General features: G+C 37.6%; 1 protein-coding gene across 1 annotated transcript in view; it reads left to right on the top strand.

The window, feature by feature from the left end:
• LOC127662011 (diphosphoinositol polyphosphate phosphohydrolase 2-like) overlaps nucleotides 1–20,318 on the top strand; it is a 43,308-nt gene extending 22,990 nt beyond the window's left edge. Inside the window, exons 3-5 of the mRNA XM_052153023.1 lie at nucleotides 13,358–13,402; nucleotides 13,631–13,715; nucleotides 16,014–20,318. Of these exons, the coding sequence (XP_052008983.1) occupies nucleotides 13,358–13,402; nucleotides 13,631–13,715; nucleotides 16,014–16,219 (336 nt within the window). The 3' untranslated portion in view covers nucleotides 16,220–20,318. The remainder of the gene's footprint in view (nucleotides 1–13,357; nucleotides 13,403–13,630; nucleotides 13,716–16,013) is intronic.
• Nucleotides 20,319–21,204: the final 886 nt, after the last annotated feature.

Genomic DNA, 21,204 nt, shown 5'->3' with positions numbered 1-21,204 from the left:
CGGCACAGTATGTGTGGACTGTCGACGTGCAGCCTAGTTTTTAATAGACACGCGGACAGTCCACGTCAGTGTATGTGCCTGCCGTTGACTGTGCTAAAAGAGTATCACACAGCAGACGTAGTGTGCAGGAGTCAAACACTTACATATGGGCTCGCAGTCAAATTAGTATATTCAGAAAGGCTGTGCACTCGAACATTCAGAAAAACAAATGTATTGCTATATAGTATTTAGTATGTTAGTATACAAGCTGGGTCCGGATATGCATACTTCCCTACTATAAAGTATGCCAAAAACAGAATGCGAACCCTCAGTAATATTAAAACTGTTAGCGAGAAATACTCCGCTTACCTAATATTTCTGAGGCGAGATTGTGAAGTGCACATCTACTAGACATATTACTATCCCATAACACCACGGGAGCTGATGAATCGTCACGTTGAAACTGTGAAAAAAACAAAACTGTGGAGAACCGGAAATCAAGTGTCTCTTATAACGTTTAAGTGCTATTTATACCAAGAAAGTTCCTTGTGGTTAAATTATGCTTGTTTAACAACACCAGAGTAGATTATTTTCACGGTTGCTGTTATTACATCATATATTCATCACAGGATAATGCCCACATTCCTTGATGAAATATCTCCAGAATCCGTTCATACTATTCGACCTGCATACCTAAGATTATACTTTCTTACCAGCTGTTAAGTGCTAACTCTATCAAATAAAGTACATACTCTTGACAGTATGAGATTTCGGACACAGTGATTTGTAATTGAAATACTAATACTATTTTAAAATGAGTATGTGAAAATGCACTACATGTAATAAGCATTTCAAATTGTACTACATTGTTGTCATATGACGTCATTACTATTATTTTAAAGTGTCATGAAACCCCCTTATTTCAGCGCCAATCTTTCACACGTTAGACTAAAAAAACTCATGAAATGGGCGGGAAAAGGCTTAAGTGCGATAACCGCTTAATAAACATTTCTGTGTAAAGTTATCCAGTATTTCAACTTAACTGTCATTATGACATAACGCAGGTAAACCATGTAGGCCTAAATCCTGGACAATTTTGCACCATGTAAAGGATACAAAAATAGAGAGCTTTGACTTAGAGTTTTTGGTTTGCATTATTGTCTTCTGTTTTTAAACAAGCCATCGTGTTATCCTGTCCATGATCATATTCAAGGAGTAGACTGGATATGCGCACCGTCTGAACAGCCTCCCCTCATAAACAGCTGCTTCATGTTTGGAGCGCTAGTAGCGGAACAGTGCCTGGCCAAACATGCTCGCTTCTGTGTGGTTATGAACGGTGGTCCATTCTGATGAGTGATTTTGATCTCACCACAGTGTGTCTTGTAAAATCCCCTCTCATTACTGTTCCACGAATGCTGTTGAAGTCTTGTGCCTGCCCGGAATTCTGTTTCGTTGTGAGCATTCTTTCTCATGAATAATACGGAGAAACGCTCAAGAATAGAATGAAATGTACTGTACTACCAACCACAACTAAGAGTTTATGTGTATACCGAACATTTATGACACTGCTTCAAATTTCGTTTTTAAACTGGAAAAACAAAATGGCTTAATAAAACGAACAAAAAAAACAGTCCCTTAAAATGAAACCTAGTGAGTGCTATCATTGTTTTCAATGATGTGCAACCTGTAAATATGCAACCTCTATAAATAAATAATGTTTTGGGGTTACATGACCATTTAAATTCATATAGTGGTGAACAGATATCATCTCAGATATCAAATTTGTATTCTGAAGTATACAGTGTACATTCTTAATGTAGTATAATCAAGTTTTTTTTTTTTTCTGTCAGGAGTGTACAACCCAACAGGAAACACCCATTTATGTTGTCCGAAAGTAATTATAATGTGATAGAAATGACAATTAATTTAGTTCATGGTATGACTTCATGGCTGATATACACAGGTGGACAAAAGTTTGGAATAATGTACAGATTTAGCTGTTTCAGAGTTTTTTTATATTACATTTTGTAGCAGGATGTGTTTTTATTATGTGCACATACACATAAAACTAAAAATTACAAATCTCTCTTCCCTGCCCTAACTTAATCGGTCAGACAAAATTGTAATGTCTAGCTGGATCAGGGAAATTGGACCATAACTCTTGCACTCGCTTGAATCTTTGGCTTTTTTATAAATGAGACTGATCAAGGCTTGTGTCATGGTTGGCGGAAACTTTCCATTCTTGATTCCATATAATCTTCTAACAAAAGTGGAGCCAGTTCTGTAGCATTAGATCTAAAAAAAGACATGGAACTATAAAGATCAAGATAAAGGCTTTTAAAGAATTCTTTAATATCAATAGCCGAGGTAAAAATTTCACCACCAGCAGATTTCATTGAGGGAATGTAGAAATATACTCTCTCTGCTTTATATATCTAGCCAAAAATTTCCCTACTTTATCCCCTGACACAAAGTATGACTATCTTGCCCTGAATAGCCAAAACTCCACCTTCCGTGACAAAATAGTATTATGTATTTATTTCAGTCGGGTCAATTCTCTGAGGCCATCTGATGACATTCGACGCTTCAGCTCTGCCTTGGCACTTTTAATATTCCATTCCAACTCCACAAGTTATCGTGTTTTGGATTCTTTGATGAATGAGGCATGCTGTATGATCCGACCCCTAAGAACCTGCCTTATGTGCCTCCCAAGTCACACCCACAGAGGATACTGAGGACCAGTTGGTCTCCATATAAACATTGATTTCAGCCTTTAACATTTGTTGGAAATCAGAATTTTGCAAAAGGGATACATTAAATCACCAACTATTGGATTTATTTTTCTCCATATGTGGCAGCACCTCTAAACTCACCATGGCATGATCTGTTAATAAAATGTTTCCAATTGAGTAAACAACAGATGAAATGAGGGACTTGATATCAAGAAAAAAATCAATTCTATAATAAATATATGGACGGATTAAAAAAAATTATAGTCCCTCCCAGATGGGTTCAAAAGTCTACAAATATCTGTAAGACCAAAATTTTACACATCCTATGGAGCATCAATGTTGCCCTAGGGGGCTTACACACTTCTGCTTCACTATGATCAAGGACTGAGTCCATCAAAAGATTAAACTCTCCCAATATTATGTCATGAGGGTTGCCAGCGGCTTGTAGCAACCCTTCAGGATCTATAAAAAAAGCCCTGATTATCAGCGTTCGGTGTGTAAATATTTGCCCAAATCAACCTTTGCCCCTGAATTTCAGCTAAAAACAATAACTCTTCCTAATTTATCTTGAATCTGTTTGAGGCATTTGAATTGTAGATGCTTACTTATCAGTGTAATGACTCCCCTGCTCTTACTTGAGCCAGCACTAAAGAAAACATGCCCATCCCTTGTCTTCCTAAATTTCTCAGCCTTCTGCGGGGAAAGATATGTTTCTTGAAGAAACTATATCATAGTTCTTACGTTTAAGAAAAGAAATAACCTTCTTTTTATGGGGTGCCCCAACCCATTCACATTCCACATGGAGAGAGACAATCCACTCATATTAACATTTGACATTTTGACATATGAGAAAAAATAGATTGTGTGTCAAAAATAAAATGATAAAGGCCACATTCCACATTGGTACAACAATCAAACCCAGAATTTGCCCCAGAAAAAAACTGAAAAAAGAAAAACATGTGCATTAACCCCGCACACGACAGTGCCAACCGGTCTATCCCTCTAAACACAAACAGTACATGTACTCCTTCGAGAGCCCCCACGACATTGGATTGCTCCAGTCCAGTGCTACTGTACAAATTTGTGAATTCTCGAGCCCATAAGCAGAATAAACACAAAAAACATGTACTTAACTGTCTTGAAGTTGTGCGCCTCCACAAAACAAGCACCAGCCTCTAGCGGAACCAGCACAAAACAAATTTAAATGGGTCGTTCAGTTCTTCGGGCAGTCAAACTCACTCCAATGCCCTGCAAGAAATATTTTACAAAACCAACTCCAGCTAACAGGAGACATAAGCATCCAAAACGAGCAGATTAATCCACAAGCTGCCCTGAAGAAATGATATTACACAAAACAAACTCAAGCCGCTAGGCGGAACCAGCACAAAGAGAAACGAAAAGGGCACCCAGCTTCCTCGGACAGTCAAGTGTATGTTTAATGAGACAGGTCCACTAGACAGCAACATGAAAATCACCAAATGGCTCACTCCAATGTTTCTATGAAGATTAGTGCTTCCTCCATGTAAATACTTTGTGGTCATCCTTAGTATCTATTCTCAGTTTGGCCGGAAATATCAGAGGAAAAGCGATCTTCCGTTGATGTAAGATATTCTTGAATCGATCACGTTTCTCTTTTGTTGAATTTGCAATGTCTGGGAACAAGAAAATGTTTTGATTCTTACAAGAAAGCTTTCCTTTTGCTCATCGCCTAACACAAGATCTTTATCGGATGATCTCAGAAATTTGGCCAGAATTTTTCGGGGCCTGTCTCCCTCAGTGGATCTGCAAGCTGGGACTCTGTGAGCTCACTTGATTTCCAGCTTGTGGCCAGTTATGCCGAGCAGACTCTGGAAGAGCTCATCTAGGAATTTCACCATATCTCTGCCTTCCTTATTCTCAGGAATTCCAAAAATTTGGATGTTATTTCACCTATTGCGCTTCTCAAAATACATTTACCTCACATTTTCAAAAATGTGTTCCAAATCTATCTTGGTCGTTAGCGTATTAGCAGATAATTCCCTGTTGGATGACTCCAGATAATCGATCCTTCTCTCGACATCCGACAATCTTGTTACCAACTCTCAAATTTAGTTTCCATTTCCAGTAATCGATCAACATATTATAGAACAAGTTGGCAACAACTTTCGTCAGCAATACAGTTGGACAGTTGGCACTAGATTTCTCCCTCTGCACTGCCCAAACCATCAGAGGTTTCAGCTTGAGCACGTATGTGTCTTTTAATATCTCCAGAGCCCGAGGATTTTGACTTCTTTGCCATGTTGATTTCAAAGAACAGATATGTAGCAGGATGTGTCGAATCTCACCAGATTATGTCATACAAATTATTAAAAATAATCAAAGTGCGCAGAGCTCATCATTTACACATCCGCTCCTCGCATGGCATCACGTGAGACTCTCCGGTAAATGCTATTTTAATTCACCAAGTGAATTAAGTGGCATTCAACTGATCACAAAATATAGTCATTAATGATGTAAAAAACAGCACCGTCACTATTTGAAAAAAAAATACATTTGTTATAAAATCTAGACAGGCCCCATTTCCAGCAGCCATCACTCAAACACCTTTTTCCTTGAGTAATCATGCTAAATTGCTAATATGGTGCTTGCCATTATATCAAACACAGTTGAAAACTATTTGGTTCATTAAATGAAGCTTACCATTGTCTTTTGTTTGTTTTTGAGTTGCCACAGTATGCAATAGACTGGCATGTCTTAAGGCCAATATTAGTTCAAAAATGGAAAAAAGAAACCGCTTTTTCTAAACTCATCAGTCAATCATTGTTTTGAGGAATGAAGGCTAAACAATGTTTGAAATTGCCCAAAAAAATTGAGATTTCATACAAAGGTGTATGCTACAGTCTTCAAAGACAAAGGACAACTGGCTCTAACAAGGACAGAAAGAGATGTGGAAGGCCAGATGTACAACTAAACAATGAGGATAAGTACATCAGAGTCTGTAGTTTGAGAAATAGACGCCTCACATGTCCTCAGCTGACAGCTTCATTGAATTCTACCCGCTCAACTCCAGTTTCATGTACAACAGTAGAACAGTAGTGGGCAAAGTAAAACAGACATTGAACAAGATAATTGGAAATGTGTCGTTAATCTTAAAGGTTTAGTTCACCCAAAAATCTGAAGTATGTTAAAAAATATCCTGGGTCTTCCAAGCTTTATAATGGGAGTGAATGGTACCTTAGATTTTGAAGCCCAAAAAAGCGCATCTATCCATCCATCAAAAAGTAATCCATACCGCTCCAGGGGGTTAATAAAGGCCTTCTGAGGTGAAACAGTGCATTTTTGTAAGAAAATATCCATATTTATAACTTTATAATCACTGGCTTCCAGTAACGGCTGTCCGCATGTTCACAAGAGAGTCGAGTTCCGGCGTATGATGTAGGTGTAGCGTAAGCTCCAGTGAGAAGTGATGAACGCACAAGGCAAGAGTGATAATGAAGTGGCTCGGTGAACGTGGTCAGGCAACTCCCCGGATCTTAATCCCATAGAGAATCTATGGTCAATCCTCAAAAGGCGAGTGGACAAGCAGAAGGCCACAAATTGTGATAAACTCCGAGCACTAATAAGGCAAGAATGGATCACCATCAGTCAGGATTTTGCCCAGAAGCTGATATCCAGCATGCCAGAGCAAATTGCAGAGGTTATGAAGAACAAGGGCCAACACTGAAAATACTGCATATATTGAATGTTTTTGCCAATAAACGCCTTTAAAGCTTATGAAATACTTATTGTTTTTTCCAGTATACCATAGAAACATGTGAAAATATAATCTACAAATACTGAAGTTGATGTCACTGCCAATACTTTTGGCCATGGCTGTACACCTAGGATGGGTTGAGGGTGAGTAAATGATGGGATAATTTTCATTTTGGGGTTAACTAACCCTTTAACCTCATTGAGCTTTTGTGGGATCAGCTGTAAGGTGCGTGAGAAGTGCTCATCATAGATGTGGCTGTCTTGTCAAGTGTTACAGGAAGTGTTGGGTGAAATGTCACCTGAGTATCTGAACAAACTGACAGCTAGAATGCCAAGAATCTGCAAAGTTGTCATTGCTGCACGTGGAGGATTTTTTTATGAGAACTCTTTTAGTAGTTTGAGTTCTGAACATTATTTTCACATTGTAATAGTAATTTTTCGCGTTATTAATGTCCTGACATTAAAATAAAATCTGTACATTATTCCAAATTTTTGGCCACCAGTGTAACTTGTTAGCTAATAAGACAGATTTAGCCGATGAAACTGTGGGCTTATTAGGGAATTCTTTTTCACCACATTGACTACACTTTTTGAAAATGTCAACAAGATTAATGAGCATTAATTTGTAAGCTGCCCTCCCTAGGACCAACAAGATCAGCAACGTTGAGGGCACTCTTGTAGGTTGGAGCGCATTAACGAAGTCTCTGCACAAGTCTGCAATACTGGACATCACCACACATTCATAATTTTTACTTATTTTTTTTGCCACCTATCTGAAACTGTTATAGTCAGTTTAGGTATGAGAATTATGGCCATTGGATACCTCAACATTATAGATTCCTTAATCATCATTCACAATGTGATTTAAACCATCAGCAACTTCACTGTCAAATTCAATTTAAGAGCCTTCACTAAAAGCATCACTTCTATGTCTGTCTTGGATATGTTGAGCTAATGGTTTTGTGGTTCATTTTAAGGAAGGCCTGTGTCATGACACTGAAGAGCCATTGTAAGAGTCTGCCAAGAGGGTAATTTGTTGACAGCTCTGAAATATTGCAGTGACATTTAGAAACTTTGTCCTGTTACTGCTGGCCTTCTCTGTCTGAAATGTATATCTCACTGAGATTCAAGAGTCACAGTGTTTGGAAGCTTGCGGTTGCCCAATTTCTGTGGCTTAATTTTGTATTCCCCATGCAAGATAAATGTACATGTAGCATTGAATCACATTTTATTTTTTTGATGGAAATCTAAATATATTGTTAGGTTTATGCTTAAAAACAATTTGCGAAGGGGCAAGAAAGGTTAACTGAATTCAAGAACTAGTCTTTAGATAAATAGATATTTTCTAATGGAAAACGACAACATTCTGATTAAGAAAATTATGTTTGCAGTTTATGGGCTAGGATGGGATGTATGTTCATATAAAGAAATTAGTCAGCTATGCTGTCAAAATCTTGTGATGTTTCCGTACATAATTTTAATTCAGTTCACTTGAAATCGCATGCTAGGAGATTGACATTTCAGATAAACGAAGATTAATCACATAGCTCTGAATAAAAACATGCATGCAACTAAGCCATATTAGGCCTATTTATTCTTTATCCATTTTATCCTTTATGCACATGATTTGATTTTTACTTCGAGGGATTTATTTTTACATAATGGTTTAAAAGGTGGAACCTAAACCATTATAGTGTTACCGAGACCTGAGGAGACCATAAACCTGTCTGTGAATTATGGTATGCTCGCTATGGCAGCACTCATGGGACCCTGCCAGTTGCAGGATGTCTCAAAGTCCTGGTGAAGCAGGTAATTCCTCTGTGGGCATGAATATATGTGGTTACCACAGTAAAACAAATGTAAAAGATGGCATTTGCCCACAGGAAATTAAATGAGCATCTTAAAAATGTGGTCCTCTTCCAGATGGAGCTGAGCTATTTATATTGTAGATTAATTATATCTTTGCAATGATTTTGTGGTTTATAATTGTCCATTAAGTTTACCAAGGACAACATCATTATAGTTTTGTGTTCCCTCTTTTCTCACCACTTTTAATAGCTTATCTGATTTCAGTTGTAAGGAAAGTTGTTGAAATCTTAAAATGGCCTTGCACAAATACTATTTCTGCATTCAGTGCGTAAGTCAGCACTGTGTTAGCAAGTGGCCCCTCTAGCAGTCTGAATGGCATCATCCATTAACCACTACACTCACTGAGCACTTTATTAGAAGCACCTTCACACTACTTATTCATGCGATTATCTAATCAGCCAATCGTGTGGCAACAGTGCAATGCATAAAATCATGCAGATATGGGTCAGGAGCTTCAGTAAATGTTCACATCAACCATCAGAATGGGGAGGAAAAAATACATCTCTGATTTTGACCATGGCATTATTGTTATTGCCAGTTGAGCTGGTTTGAGTATTTCTTTAACTGCTGATCTCCTGGGATTGGAACATCAAGTGAGTGGCAGTTTTGTGGATGGAAACACCTGGTTGATGAGAGAGTTCAATGAAAAATGGCCTGATTCGAGCTGACAGAAAGGCTACGGTAACTCCGACCACTCTGAACATTTGTTGTGAAATGAAGAGAATCTCAGAATGCACTACACATTGAATCTAGAGGTGGATGGGCTACAACAGCAGAAGACCGCATTGGGCACTTAATCAGGACCAAAGTGTTTCTAATAAAGTGCTCCGTGAGCATATAATACAGAATTTAAAAGGGGGTTTTGTTCCTTTTGGTATAAGCATATTATTTTCCCAATATGCGGTTGACCATTTCTGTGGAATTGCCCAACATATGGATAGTATGAATTTGTAAAGTTCTATTACAGTGGTTTTCAACCTGTGGGCCGCAGGCGACAGTATTGTGGTATATACAGTATATAATAAGACCGTATATAATTAATAATAATTATTAATTATAATAATTATAATTAATATAAATAATAACTTTGTAAATATGTGTAAAAATGTCTAAGTAATAATTAAATATCATAATTCGATAAATAATTAAATAACAAAAAATAAATATTAAACTGGTACTGTGCGTTCATTATTCAATCTTGCTGATTGGTTTAAGAATAACCCTCCAATTTATCATATTTTTGCTGCATACAGTAACTGTAGGCTACAACAGATTTAAAAATGGATAAATGGTTATCAACAGGGTCGCTGAAAAGGACAAATACAGATGTTTCTTCATCTACATGTGTGACTTAGTCAGAAGAGGATACATTTCATGATAGAAATACACCTTTGGCAGTTTAAATAGACAATCTCTCGTAGTCTCTAAAATTGCCCCTGTTGTTTGTCAGTTCCGATTGTAAATGGTCTTGTCAACCAGATTTGCACGTGGTTGCATAGTTGGGGGTTTTCCCTCAAACTGGGTGAACCGAGGCTGGGTGGGGTATTTTGCAGTGTCTGGATCAAGTCATGCTGTTCCCTTGTGAGCAATGTCTGGGAATCTCCTGTGTTATGGAAACATGGGACTCGGGTCTCCCAGATCAGTGTGCTGGGTATAATGTGTTTGCCTAATGTGTCCGTGTCACCTGGCATGGTTCCAAAAATGTGGTGTGATCATCATCTTGTTAAGCCACTGTAAACATGCTAAGAATCATCCTGCAGCTCATGTCAAAATGAGATAGACATTTCCTTTACTTTTTTTGTAATAAACATTTATTATTGATTCCACAAAACATATATATATATATATATATATATACAAGAGCAAAGAAATATATAATAATAATAAAATATTTTATATATATATATATATATATATATATATATATATATATATATATATATATATAAACTGTATGGGATCATTCAAGCATTTAAACCATGCAACCATCCCACCCCGACCCCCAACAAACATCCCCATGGTCACAAAGTATGTACACACATGATTATAGACGTATATAAAAATACATAAATAAAAAATATAATAATAATAATATTTACACATCCAGTAATGTCAGGCATCTGCCCCATTTCTCTATAAACAAATTAGATTTTCTAAATGACCCTTCTTCAAAGGCCACCACCCTCTCCCAATCTCTGAGCACCACTCATGAAATGAGGGTGCTCCCGTTGACCCCCATCCCCTTAAAAGAACCTGTCTGGCGATCATTACGCTAGTTAGGATCCAACTCTTTATGTGCCTATTTTCAACGTCAATGAATGCCCCATTGCCCAAAATACAGAATCTAGGTCTAAATGAAAGTGCCCAATACATTACATACAAGACTCTGAACTTTCAACCAAAACTCCGGGATCTTAACACACCCCCAAAAGACATGGGTTATGTCTCCATCCCCTGATTGGCATCACCTGTAGGTGGTTGTGTCTTTAAGACCAAGACAATCTACAATCTAGAGGGGTCCAATAAAATCGATGTCAAATCTTGAATTGCATAAGGCTCACCCTTGCATCTCTAGATGCAGACATGATGTTTTTTTAGAATCCTAGCCCACTCTCCCTCCTCCAATACCAAGTTTAAATCTTCCTCCCATAATATCTTGAGAGAGGTTGAAGCTCCGACCCTCAGACTCTGAATTAGTAGGGAGTAATACACCGATGCCACATGGCCTTTTCCAAAAGCAGTAATCACCACTCCCAGAGTGAATGCTACTCCCAAAAATAGTACAGAGCTGGTGTCGCACCTGTAAATATCTAAAGAACTGAGATCTGGGAATCCCAAAATGTTGAACCAGATTTTCAAAGGATCTCAACACTCCACTCTCATATATGTCACAGAGTGTAGTAACCCTCCTCACAATCCACTCTGACCAGCAAAAAGGGGACTTATTAATACATAATTTGGGGTTAAGCCATAAGTTCGAGGCAACATTTAAATAAATGACAGAATTAAAAACTCTGGACACTTAACTACGAGATAACTGGGTGTAACTTAATTCTCCGATTAGTTTGATAGAAAGGCTTTGCAAAATAGGGGCAAGAACTTCCTGTTCAATACAAAAACAAATTTACTTTATGAAGGACATTGCTTGCTGTGGGCATGCAAATATTTTGCAGCCATCCTTATTATCTTTCTTAATTTGTCCAAGAACATAAGTGCAAAAGCGATCTTCTGTTGATGTAAGAGTTTCTTGCATTCCTTGAATCAATCATGATTCTTTCTTGTCGAATTCGTAAAGTCTGGGAACAAGAAAATGTTGTGATTTTTACAAGAAAGCCTTCCTTTTACTCCTTGCCTCGCGTAACACAAGATCTTTATCGGCTGATCTCAAAAATTTGGCCAGAATTGATAGGGGCCTGTCTCCCTCAGCGGATCTCCGAGCCGGGACTCTGTGAGCTCGCTTCCAGCTTATGGCCTGTTATGTCAAGCAGACATGGGAAGAGCTCATCTAGGAATTTTTCCATATCTCAGCCTTCCTCATGCGAAGGAATTCCAACAATTCGGACGTTGTTTAGCGGATTACGTTTCTCCAAATCCTCCAGTTTTTCCCAAACGCATTTGAATTAACAGCTAATTCCCTCTCCGATGACTCAAGATAATCTATTCATTTCACAACATCCCCGATTCTTGTAACCAACTCAGAGAATTTTACCTACATCGCCGTAATCGATCAACGTATTACAGCAAGATCCTACAGATCCGCTACGACTTTCGCCAGTATTACAGACATGCTCGCCAGTTGCCACTGAATATCTCCCAATGCATTGTCCAAACAAAGTCCCAGGTCTGCAGGCCTATCTGGTGTATCGGCTTGAGCACGTAAGTGTCTTTTATAATATCTCAAGAATTCCATTTTGAATTCTTTGACATGTTGACTTCTTAGAACAGTTATGTAGCAGGGTGTATCAAATCTCACCGGTTTGATACAAAAATTATTAAAAAACAAACAAAGTGTGCAGAGCTCGTCGTTCACATGTCCAACCATCACATGGCGACTCAGACATTTCCTGTTCTTAAGTATACACACAATAAAGCATCATAACCCCTAGGGATGGGCAATATAGCTGAAAAAAGATGTTAGGAAGAATGTTAGCCTCAGTCATCAGTCATCATTCATGTTCATTGCATTTTTTTCCATACAATGAAAGTGAATGGTGACTGAGGCTAACATTTTCATTTTAGGATTAACTACGTCTAATTTTTATTTATTTACCAATATAGCAATACATGGAAATGAACAGCAATATTTTCCTGCATTTATTTTTGCTATAACATAAAGCATGTAAAATGCCTCGGTGAGACTTCCATATTCATATTTAAATAATAATCGTGAAATGATCGAACTTCCCAACTCATTTTAATGAGGTTTAAATCTGAGATGCTATTAAAATATTGTGATGAGGTGGAGGGCGTGGCCGGGCCGTGAGGCCAGTGCTGAATCAGATGAACGGTAGGGGAGCGAGATAAAGGGAAGCTGGAGACACCAGTTCGTGGCTGCGCGTGTGTGTGTGTGTGTGTGTGTTTGTTTTATGTTGGGCTTTACATTAAACTATGTTGACTGTTCAGCCGGTTCCCACCGCCTCCTCGCCTGTCCTTTACCTGTTACAAATATCTCCAATGCTTTCATTCTCGCAGGCCTTTTACAAAAAGAATCATGTGAAAAGTATTGCATTGCAGTCATAGCGCCATTTATATTTTAAATATTCTACAGTATATTTCACCTAACCATAATAACCCCCTTTTTTACATATTTTATGTTAAACTACATGACCTGTTAAAGGTAACACAATTTAAATAATGCAAGGTTTATATAAAACATTTTTTACTGTTTAGTTAGAATAATATGTCTGCATGATTTACAGTGTGGGACATCTTGTGAAAGCAACTTTATTTATACCCAAAGTGTAAAAGTAGCTTTTGGGTGGGAAAAAATGCAAATGTTGCAGCTTTCTCTTCCTTCTTTTCCATGTCTATTCCTGCTTGAACAGGCTGGTGTGAGGGGCACTCTTGGCAGGTTACTGGGGGTGTTTGAGGTAAGACTGCCAAGCTGCCTTGTATAAAGTAAGATGTTACTTCAGTCCTGCTTGCATATCGTACTAATAAATGTCACACACTTGAGACTTTAATAAACAAGACTTTTATTTCATAAACGCTTATAATAATGTTATCTTCACACCTTCTCAATGCATGCTTTCCAGTGTATCACACATTGAGTTTGAGTAACCACCTGATAAATATATTTTTCTTATTCTGTAAAACAGAACCAGGACAGCAAACATCGGACCTATGTGTATGTGCTTACTGTAACAGAGACACTGGAAGACTGGGAGGACTCAGTCAATATAGGTGAGTTGTTGTTTACTTTCAGATTTCTATGTGGGTCTAAACAATGGCAGCTCTGCATTTAAAATGTGTACATTTCATGCTTTTGTTTCTTCTTATGCAAACTCTTCCCCACTAGTGTTCGTATCAGATAAGTTCATGACTATGCATATATAACAGCTTTTTAAAGCTGCATTAAGGAAGATTTTTATGGTTGCAATGAACAGAAATGCATTTTTGAGTGAGTACATAAACAGTGTTCAAAACTTTGTCCTTGTCTTACCCCGATTCACTACAGTAAGCCTACAATAATCATTTTTTTATTTTGTGCTGCTGAGTTGGATATGGTGCAAATTCACAATATTCTTTGCATGTTTACTGACATTATTGCTGGAATTATTATAAAAGGAAATATCTTTATGGCTTGAAGAGAATCTGGCTGAGAACATTAAAGTTATTTAAATTATCAATATGTAGCTAGCTGTCTGAATATAAACAAATCTGGTTTAATGGCTGTGGCGCTATCAAAACATTGCTCTATTTGTTTGAGCATCGAAATCAGCCCGACAGAGCAAAATGTTGCTTACAGATTTATACTAAATGAATAGTATAAATATGTGTGTTTCCATAAACTTTAACAAAATTATCCCTTCCCAAGGCTGCAGTAAATCAATAGTGGGGACTTTATTTGTGTACAGAAGAGGCTTAGTCTGCTAAAAGGACATGGTTTAATTTGTTTTAATGGTGGGTTTTCGCCAGCTTATCTGAATCCTAACAAACTAATTTCTGTTAACTGCTGATCTGGAAGGGCAAAAATGGGGATTTATGGAACTATTTAACAAAGCTATTACAGATGTTTAGCAGGCATGTGGATTAGCCACTGAAATCTGCTACTGGATTTTTGTTGTTGGGAAGGATCCATAAAAATAACATTGCCCACAGACAGTGCAATTCAAAACTTGCACTATTTGTAGATGGTGTGGAAAGAGAGAACCTGGTAATCCTTCACTCACAGTAGCCATATAAATAGCCCCAAGTTTGTTCATTGGGAGGCGTGTCTGTAGCAGCGGCACAGTTGTTTTCCAGTTAACGTCACTTCACTCCCCATCAGTGGCCTCCAACTCTCTCTGCCTGTAGCATAGTTTCAGCTGCCAAATAGGGCATCATAACCTTAGTACACTGAGAGGAAGCAAGCTGCATACTTGACCCAAAGCCGAGTTAAATGAACAAACTCGATAATCTTATTGTCAACTCGATAACCTTTTAACCCTCTGCATTTTCAACATCAACATGCCATTTTTTTATCCTTTAGGTGAATGTGTGGGCACTTTTTGAGATACAGTTTTGAGGACTACAAATAAAGTGGAATGTCTGTCAGCCAGATGGTTGTGCAGCCGAACATCTGACAAGTTCACTGCAAAACTGACCTTTTGTACTGTATTCAAATCAATGCTATGCATTTTTAAAACCAAGCAGCAAGTGTATTTAATGGCAGAAGGTCAAAAGTAAATGAAGCAATTCAAAAAACCAAAATGATCACCTGAAGGAATGCACAAAATGTTAAAGTAATCTACCAAAATCACTGTTGTCACAACATATCAACATTTTAAATAGTTAAAACAATATTTTGTTTATTCACCCCCATGCTGTTCCAAATCCATATGCTGTTTTTTTTGTATGTGGAACAAAGAAGAAAAAAATATTAAAGAATCTTTTATGCAACTCTTCTCAACACCATGATAATTCATAGTGACCACTGTCTGTCAAGCTCTAAAAAGGACAATAAATCATCATAAATGTAGTCCATATGACTGCTGCATTGTATTCCAAATTTTCTGAAGCCATACAATAGCTTTGTGTGAAGAACAGACCAAAATGTATGTTGTTAACTGAAAATCTTCCCCTCCACTGCATTCTCTATTCCGCATATTCTAAATTGCATGTCACATTTGGCTACTTCACATTCAAGAACCAATGCTATTTGTTGTCAGTGACGCCAAACCTGGGACTGTACGTTGCCAATTTTGAATCTGAATGCAAATATGAATGAGATTTCAGAGCTTTGGCAGAGGGAAAGATTATCAGTGAATAACGACTTTTCATTCAGTTACACAGAAGACTTCAGAACCTTCAATAAGAGAAAAAGTTGTATGGATTTCTTTTAGGATTTTACATTTATGGTGATTTTTTTTTGTGAAACAAATAACAGCATACTGTACACCTTTGGAATGATGTGTGGGTGAGTAAATATGACAGAGTTTTCATTTTTGGATTTTCCATTTAAGTTAATGCTGTTGATTTAATATACTATATGTTTTGCAGGTCGTAAGCGAAAATGGTTCAGAATTGATGAGGCAATCCGGGTGCTACAGTGCCATAAACCTGTCCACGCAGAGTATCTCCGCAAGCTAACTCCTCACTGCAGTCCCACAAATGGGAACACCCAGGAGCTAGTAAACGCAGATGACAACGCCCCCCTCCACCAAACAGCTTCACAGGACTGTGGACTGGCCCGTTTACAAAGATAGAACTGTCAACAGAGGGCACCAATGCAGAACGTGCTTTACCAGGGAAACTATCCTTGGACTGGAAAGGACAATTTTGCATGTAGAATGTTTCAATGTTTTCTATTTGAAACCTTTTTAAAAAAAGAAAGGCTAGCTGTGAAATACCTAAAACATCCAGATCAGTAAAGAGTGCTGCTTTCCCTTTTTTTATTTGTAACAAATAATTTCAAGCCAAAAAAAGGTAAAGTTATTTGAAGGAATTTGTTTAAAGCGCAGATTAAAGGATAAAGTTGCTATGGTGGATGTTTTGGAAATCATTTGACCGAGGGCTTTGGTAGATGGAAGACTGTAATGATGGACATATACAATTATTATGCCAAGTTTTGATTAAGCAGTGGAGAAATATTTTGGACATTGATTAGAAAGTATTATTGCGATCTTTCGAAATGCTGACTTTATATATTTAAAAGATAACTTGGCATGTCTGTTAAGTATATGTTTAATGAAACCAAGAAAGAAAAAAATTCTCATTTACTTAAGACATATAAACATCATTAATTATACAGTATGTAAATGTTTCTAAAAGATGATTTTGGGTGCTGCTAATTTACATATAGATGCCTTCATCGCAAATATCTACCTTTTTAATATACAGTATCTCACAAAAGTGAGTACACCCCTAACATTTTTGTAAATATTTAATTATATCTTTTCATGTGACAACACTGAAGAAATGACATTTTGTTATAACTTCACACACAGCCATTTTAATGTCTAAACCGCTGGCAACAAAAGGGAGTCCACCCCTAAGTGAAAATGTCAAAATTTGGCCCAAAGTGTCAATAGTTTGTGTGGCCACCATTATTGTCCAGCACTGCTTTAACCCTCTTGGGCATGGAGTTCACCAGAGCTTCACAGGTTGCCACTGGAGTCCTCTTCCACTCCTCCATGACGACAATCATGGAGCTGGTGGATATTAGAGACCTTGTGCTCTTCCACCTTCCATTTGAGGATGCCCCACAGATGCTCAATAGGGTTTAGGTCTGGAGACATGCTTGGCCAGTCCATCACCTTCACCCTCAGCTTCTTTACCAAGGCAGTGGTCGTCTTGGAGGTGTGTTTGGGGTCGTTATCATGCTGGAATACTGCCCTGCGGCCCAGTCTCCGAAGGGAGAGATCATGCTCTGCTTCAGTATGTCACAGTACATGTTGGCTTTCATGGTTCCCTCAATGAACTGTAGCTCCCCAGTACCGGCAGCACTTATGCAGCCCCAGACCATGACACTCCCAATACCATGCTTGACTGTAGGCCAGGCACACTTGTCTTTGTACTAGGGCTGCACAATACATTGTTTCAGCATCGACATCGAGATGTGCGCCTCCGCAATTGTCGCATCGCAGAATGTGCGATGTAGTAAGATAAACATATAGTCTACAATATTTTTTTTCCGATTGGAAAAGTGGCATTATATCTGTCTGATATCATGTAATTTACTCAGATTTATGGGTTCATAGATACACAGACTTTATTATAATTTAAACAAAGTTAATTGCTGCACATTGTTCACGTGCAGGCTCTGCTTGCACTTGATGAAATGATGAGTGAGGATCAGTCAAAAAGAAATGGAGGATTTGGTTGCAAAATAAACCCCCCCAAAGGGTTTAAATTAAAAGATATTTATGGTTTACATTTCTTAAAAAAAAAAAAAAAAATTAATTAATTTGTAATGTAATAAAATGTTACATTACTTATTTTATCATTCACATTAATGCCCTATTGTGGTAATGAAACTTCCTTAGTGTAATGCTCTGTTTTAACCTGGTTGGAGTTCAGAGATAAAGCCTCCTGTAATCTCCTGGATCTCTTCTAGACACCACTCTTCATTCACAAATGAGCCCCTTTATTTTAGGGTAAGCAACATGCATTATTAATATCATAACATGTTAGATCATTGACTTTAGGGTGAATTGATATAGTATTACATGAATACAATTTAACCATGGTGAATTAAACAGTGTATTAATTATTATAATAAAATATACTACCCAAAATAAGTCAAAAGAAATTCAGTTTCTTTTTTAATTACAATTTTCCATGAAGATGCAATTCCCTACAAAATCACCCCAATCATTCTAGAATAATTCGTCATCTGGCGAAGTCATCCTGTATTATTTCATATCGCAATATATATAGCAGAAAAACAAAATATTGCAATGTCAATTTTTTCCAATATCGTGCAGCCCTACTTTGTACTCCTCACCTGGTTTCCGCCACACACGCTTGACACCATCTGAACCAAATAAGTTTATCTTGGTCTCATCAGACCACAGGACATGGTTCCATTAATCCATGTCCTTAGTCTGCTTGTCTTCAGCAAACTGTTTGCGGGCTTTCTTGTGCATCATCTATAGAAAAGGCTTCCTTCTGGGACGACAGCCATGCAGACCAAATTGATGCAGTGCGGCGTATGGTCTGAGCACTGACAGACTGACCCCCCCACCCCTTCAACCTCTGCAGCAATGCTGGCAGCACTCATACGTCTATTTCCCAAAGAGAACCTCTGGATATGACGCTGAGCATGTGCACTCAACTTCTTTGGTAGACCATGGCGAGGCCTGTTCTGAGTGGAACCTCTCCTGTTATACCGCTGTATGGTCATGGCCACCGTACTGCAGCTCAGTGTCTTGGCAATCTTCTTATAGCCTAGGACATCTTTATGTAGAGCAAAGTTCTTTGCCATGAGGTGCCATGTTGAACTTCCAGTGACCAGTATGAGGCAGTGTGAGGGCGATGACATCAAATTTAACACACCTGCTCCCCATTCACACCTGAGACCGTGTAACACTAACGAGTCGCATGACACCGGGCAGGGAAAATGGCTAATTGGACCCAATTTGGACATTTTCACTTAGGAGTGTACTCACTTTTGTTGCCAGCGGTTTAGACATTAATAGCTGTGTGTTGAGTTATTTTAAGGGGACAGCAAATTTACACTTATACAAGCTGTACACTCAATACTTTACATTGTGGCAAAGTGAATTTCTTCAGTGTTGTCACATGAAAAGATATAATCAAATATTTACAAAAATGTGAGGGGTGTACTCACTTATGTGAGATACTGTAGGTTTAACATGCTGTGAAATTTTAAGGTCTTTTCACAGTTTGGTCCAAAATATGAACTTGCCTTGTGGAACAGTGCAATCTAATGAACCCTCTTAATCTTTGCACTGAAAGGTTTCATTTGCCCACCAAAATTGCAGTTTTTATTGTCCATAAAGAGATATTCTAAATATTTTACAAAATGAAAATGCAAAACTCTGTGTTTCTTTCTGTAAGATTGTTTTTTATTTAAATGGCAACAGAAATGCAATTGTACATATAATTATGAGAAGATTTTATACAACCAGAAAGCAATTTTGAGGTTGTAATCTTAGCAGAAATAGCTGAGGAGGTATTTTAAAAGTAAACATTTGTTGTCCTCTGTTTTTTTGTTGTTGTTTTTTTTAAGTCAGTGAACAGTTTGTGGAATTCACTGAAACAGAGTGGGATATGAGGCCAAACCATTTTAATAAGACTGTGGATGGTAAATGAGCATGCTTGTATCTTTCCTCAGAGGAAAGATTGCATGTCAGGTTGTAAATATGTTTTAATATTGATACATTTCAGCTTCAGCCTACGTAGTAGTTTATTTAATATTATGAGTCTGACATGAGTTTGTTATAGACAAAGCTAAAGGATTGCACTCCTAAGAAATGCAAGCAACTCAGCTCTTAAATTGTTTATTTACAAGGTTCAATGAAACACTGTTTAATATGTGAAATATTGTGTTAAAATTGTGATCTGAAAGAAATTAAAATTTGTATTATTATTATTTCTGTCCACTTTGAGAAAATCAGAAAAACAATTTCTTTTGGAATAAACTCCTCACTATGTTTCAAATTCAGGATGATCTCAGTATGTCTTGGTGCTGTTTGTAGTTATGAGTGTAATGGCACACTGATGGACCTAAGGTAAACTAAATTTTACCATGCAGCCAGTTGGGCATTATTCATTAAGTCTGCGGTTAAGGCTGCTTATTGATAAAAAAAAAATTAAAACGAGATTTGATTGAAGGTCTAACATTTTAATAAAAACTACTTCTTGGAAAGTCATGTAGAATGTATGAGTTTGTGAGAACACAGAGGTAACAACTTGGGAAAAAATTATGTTAGTATAGATACATATACCGATCAGCCACAACATTGAAACCACCTGCCTAATATTTTGTATGTCCCCCTTGTTCTACCAAAATAGCACCAACCTGCATCACAGAATAGCATTCTGATATCCTTCTCTCCACAATTGTACAGAGAGGTTATCTGAGTTACCATAGATTTTGTCAGTTCAAACGGCATGCGTGAAAAGCCCAGTAGATCAGCAGTTACAGAAATACTCAAACCAGCCCATCTGGCACCAACAATCATCTGTGCGATTATCTAATCAGCCAATCGTGTGGCAGAAGTGCAGAGCATAAAATCATGCAGATACATGTCAGGAGCTTCAGTTAGTGTTCACATCCACCATCAGAATGGGGAAAAAAAATTATGATTTTGACTGTGGCATGACTGTTGGTGCCAGACAGGCTGGTTTTAATTTTTCTGTAACTGTTGATACTCTGGGATTTTCACACAAAGCAGTATCTAGAATTTTGAGATGAGGGCAGCACAAGGGGGACCTACACAATATTAGGCAGGTGGTTTTAATGTTGTGGCTGATCAGTGTGTGTATATATATATTTATATATAATGTGTGTGTGTGTATCATGTACTCCCACGCCTTTTTACCAATACATTTCCATAACTATTTTTTTCCAAGGATTTTACAAATATATTTTACAGAGATTCTACTCAATTTAGAGGCAATTTATAGTCTTTGAAATGTTTTAGAACTGAGCAAAACTATAATAAAGGTATGTGTGTATATATATATAGCGAGAGAGAGAGAGAGAGAGAGAGAGATGGATATA

Source organism: Xyrauchen texanus, chromosome 21 (assembly GCF_025860055.1).
Source record: "Xyrauchen texanus isolate HMW12.3.18 chromosome 21, RBS_HiC_50CHRs, whole genome shotgun sequence".
NCBI classification, from domain to species: Eukaryota; Metazoa; Chordata; class Actinopteri; order Cypriniformes; family Catostomidae; genus Xyrauchen; species Xyrauchen texanus.
Note: the sequence above shows the minus strand (reverse complement) of the source record. Positions and strands in the feature narration are given on the sequence as shown.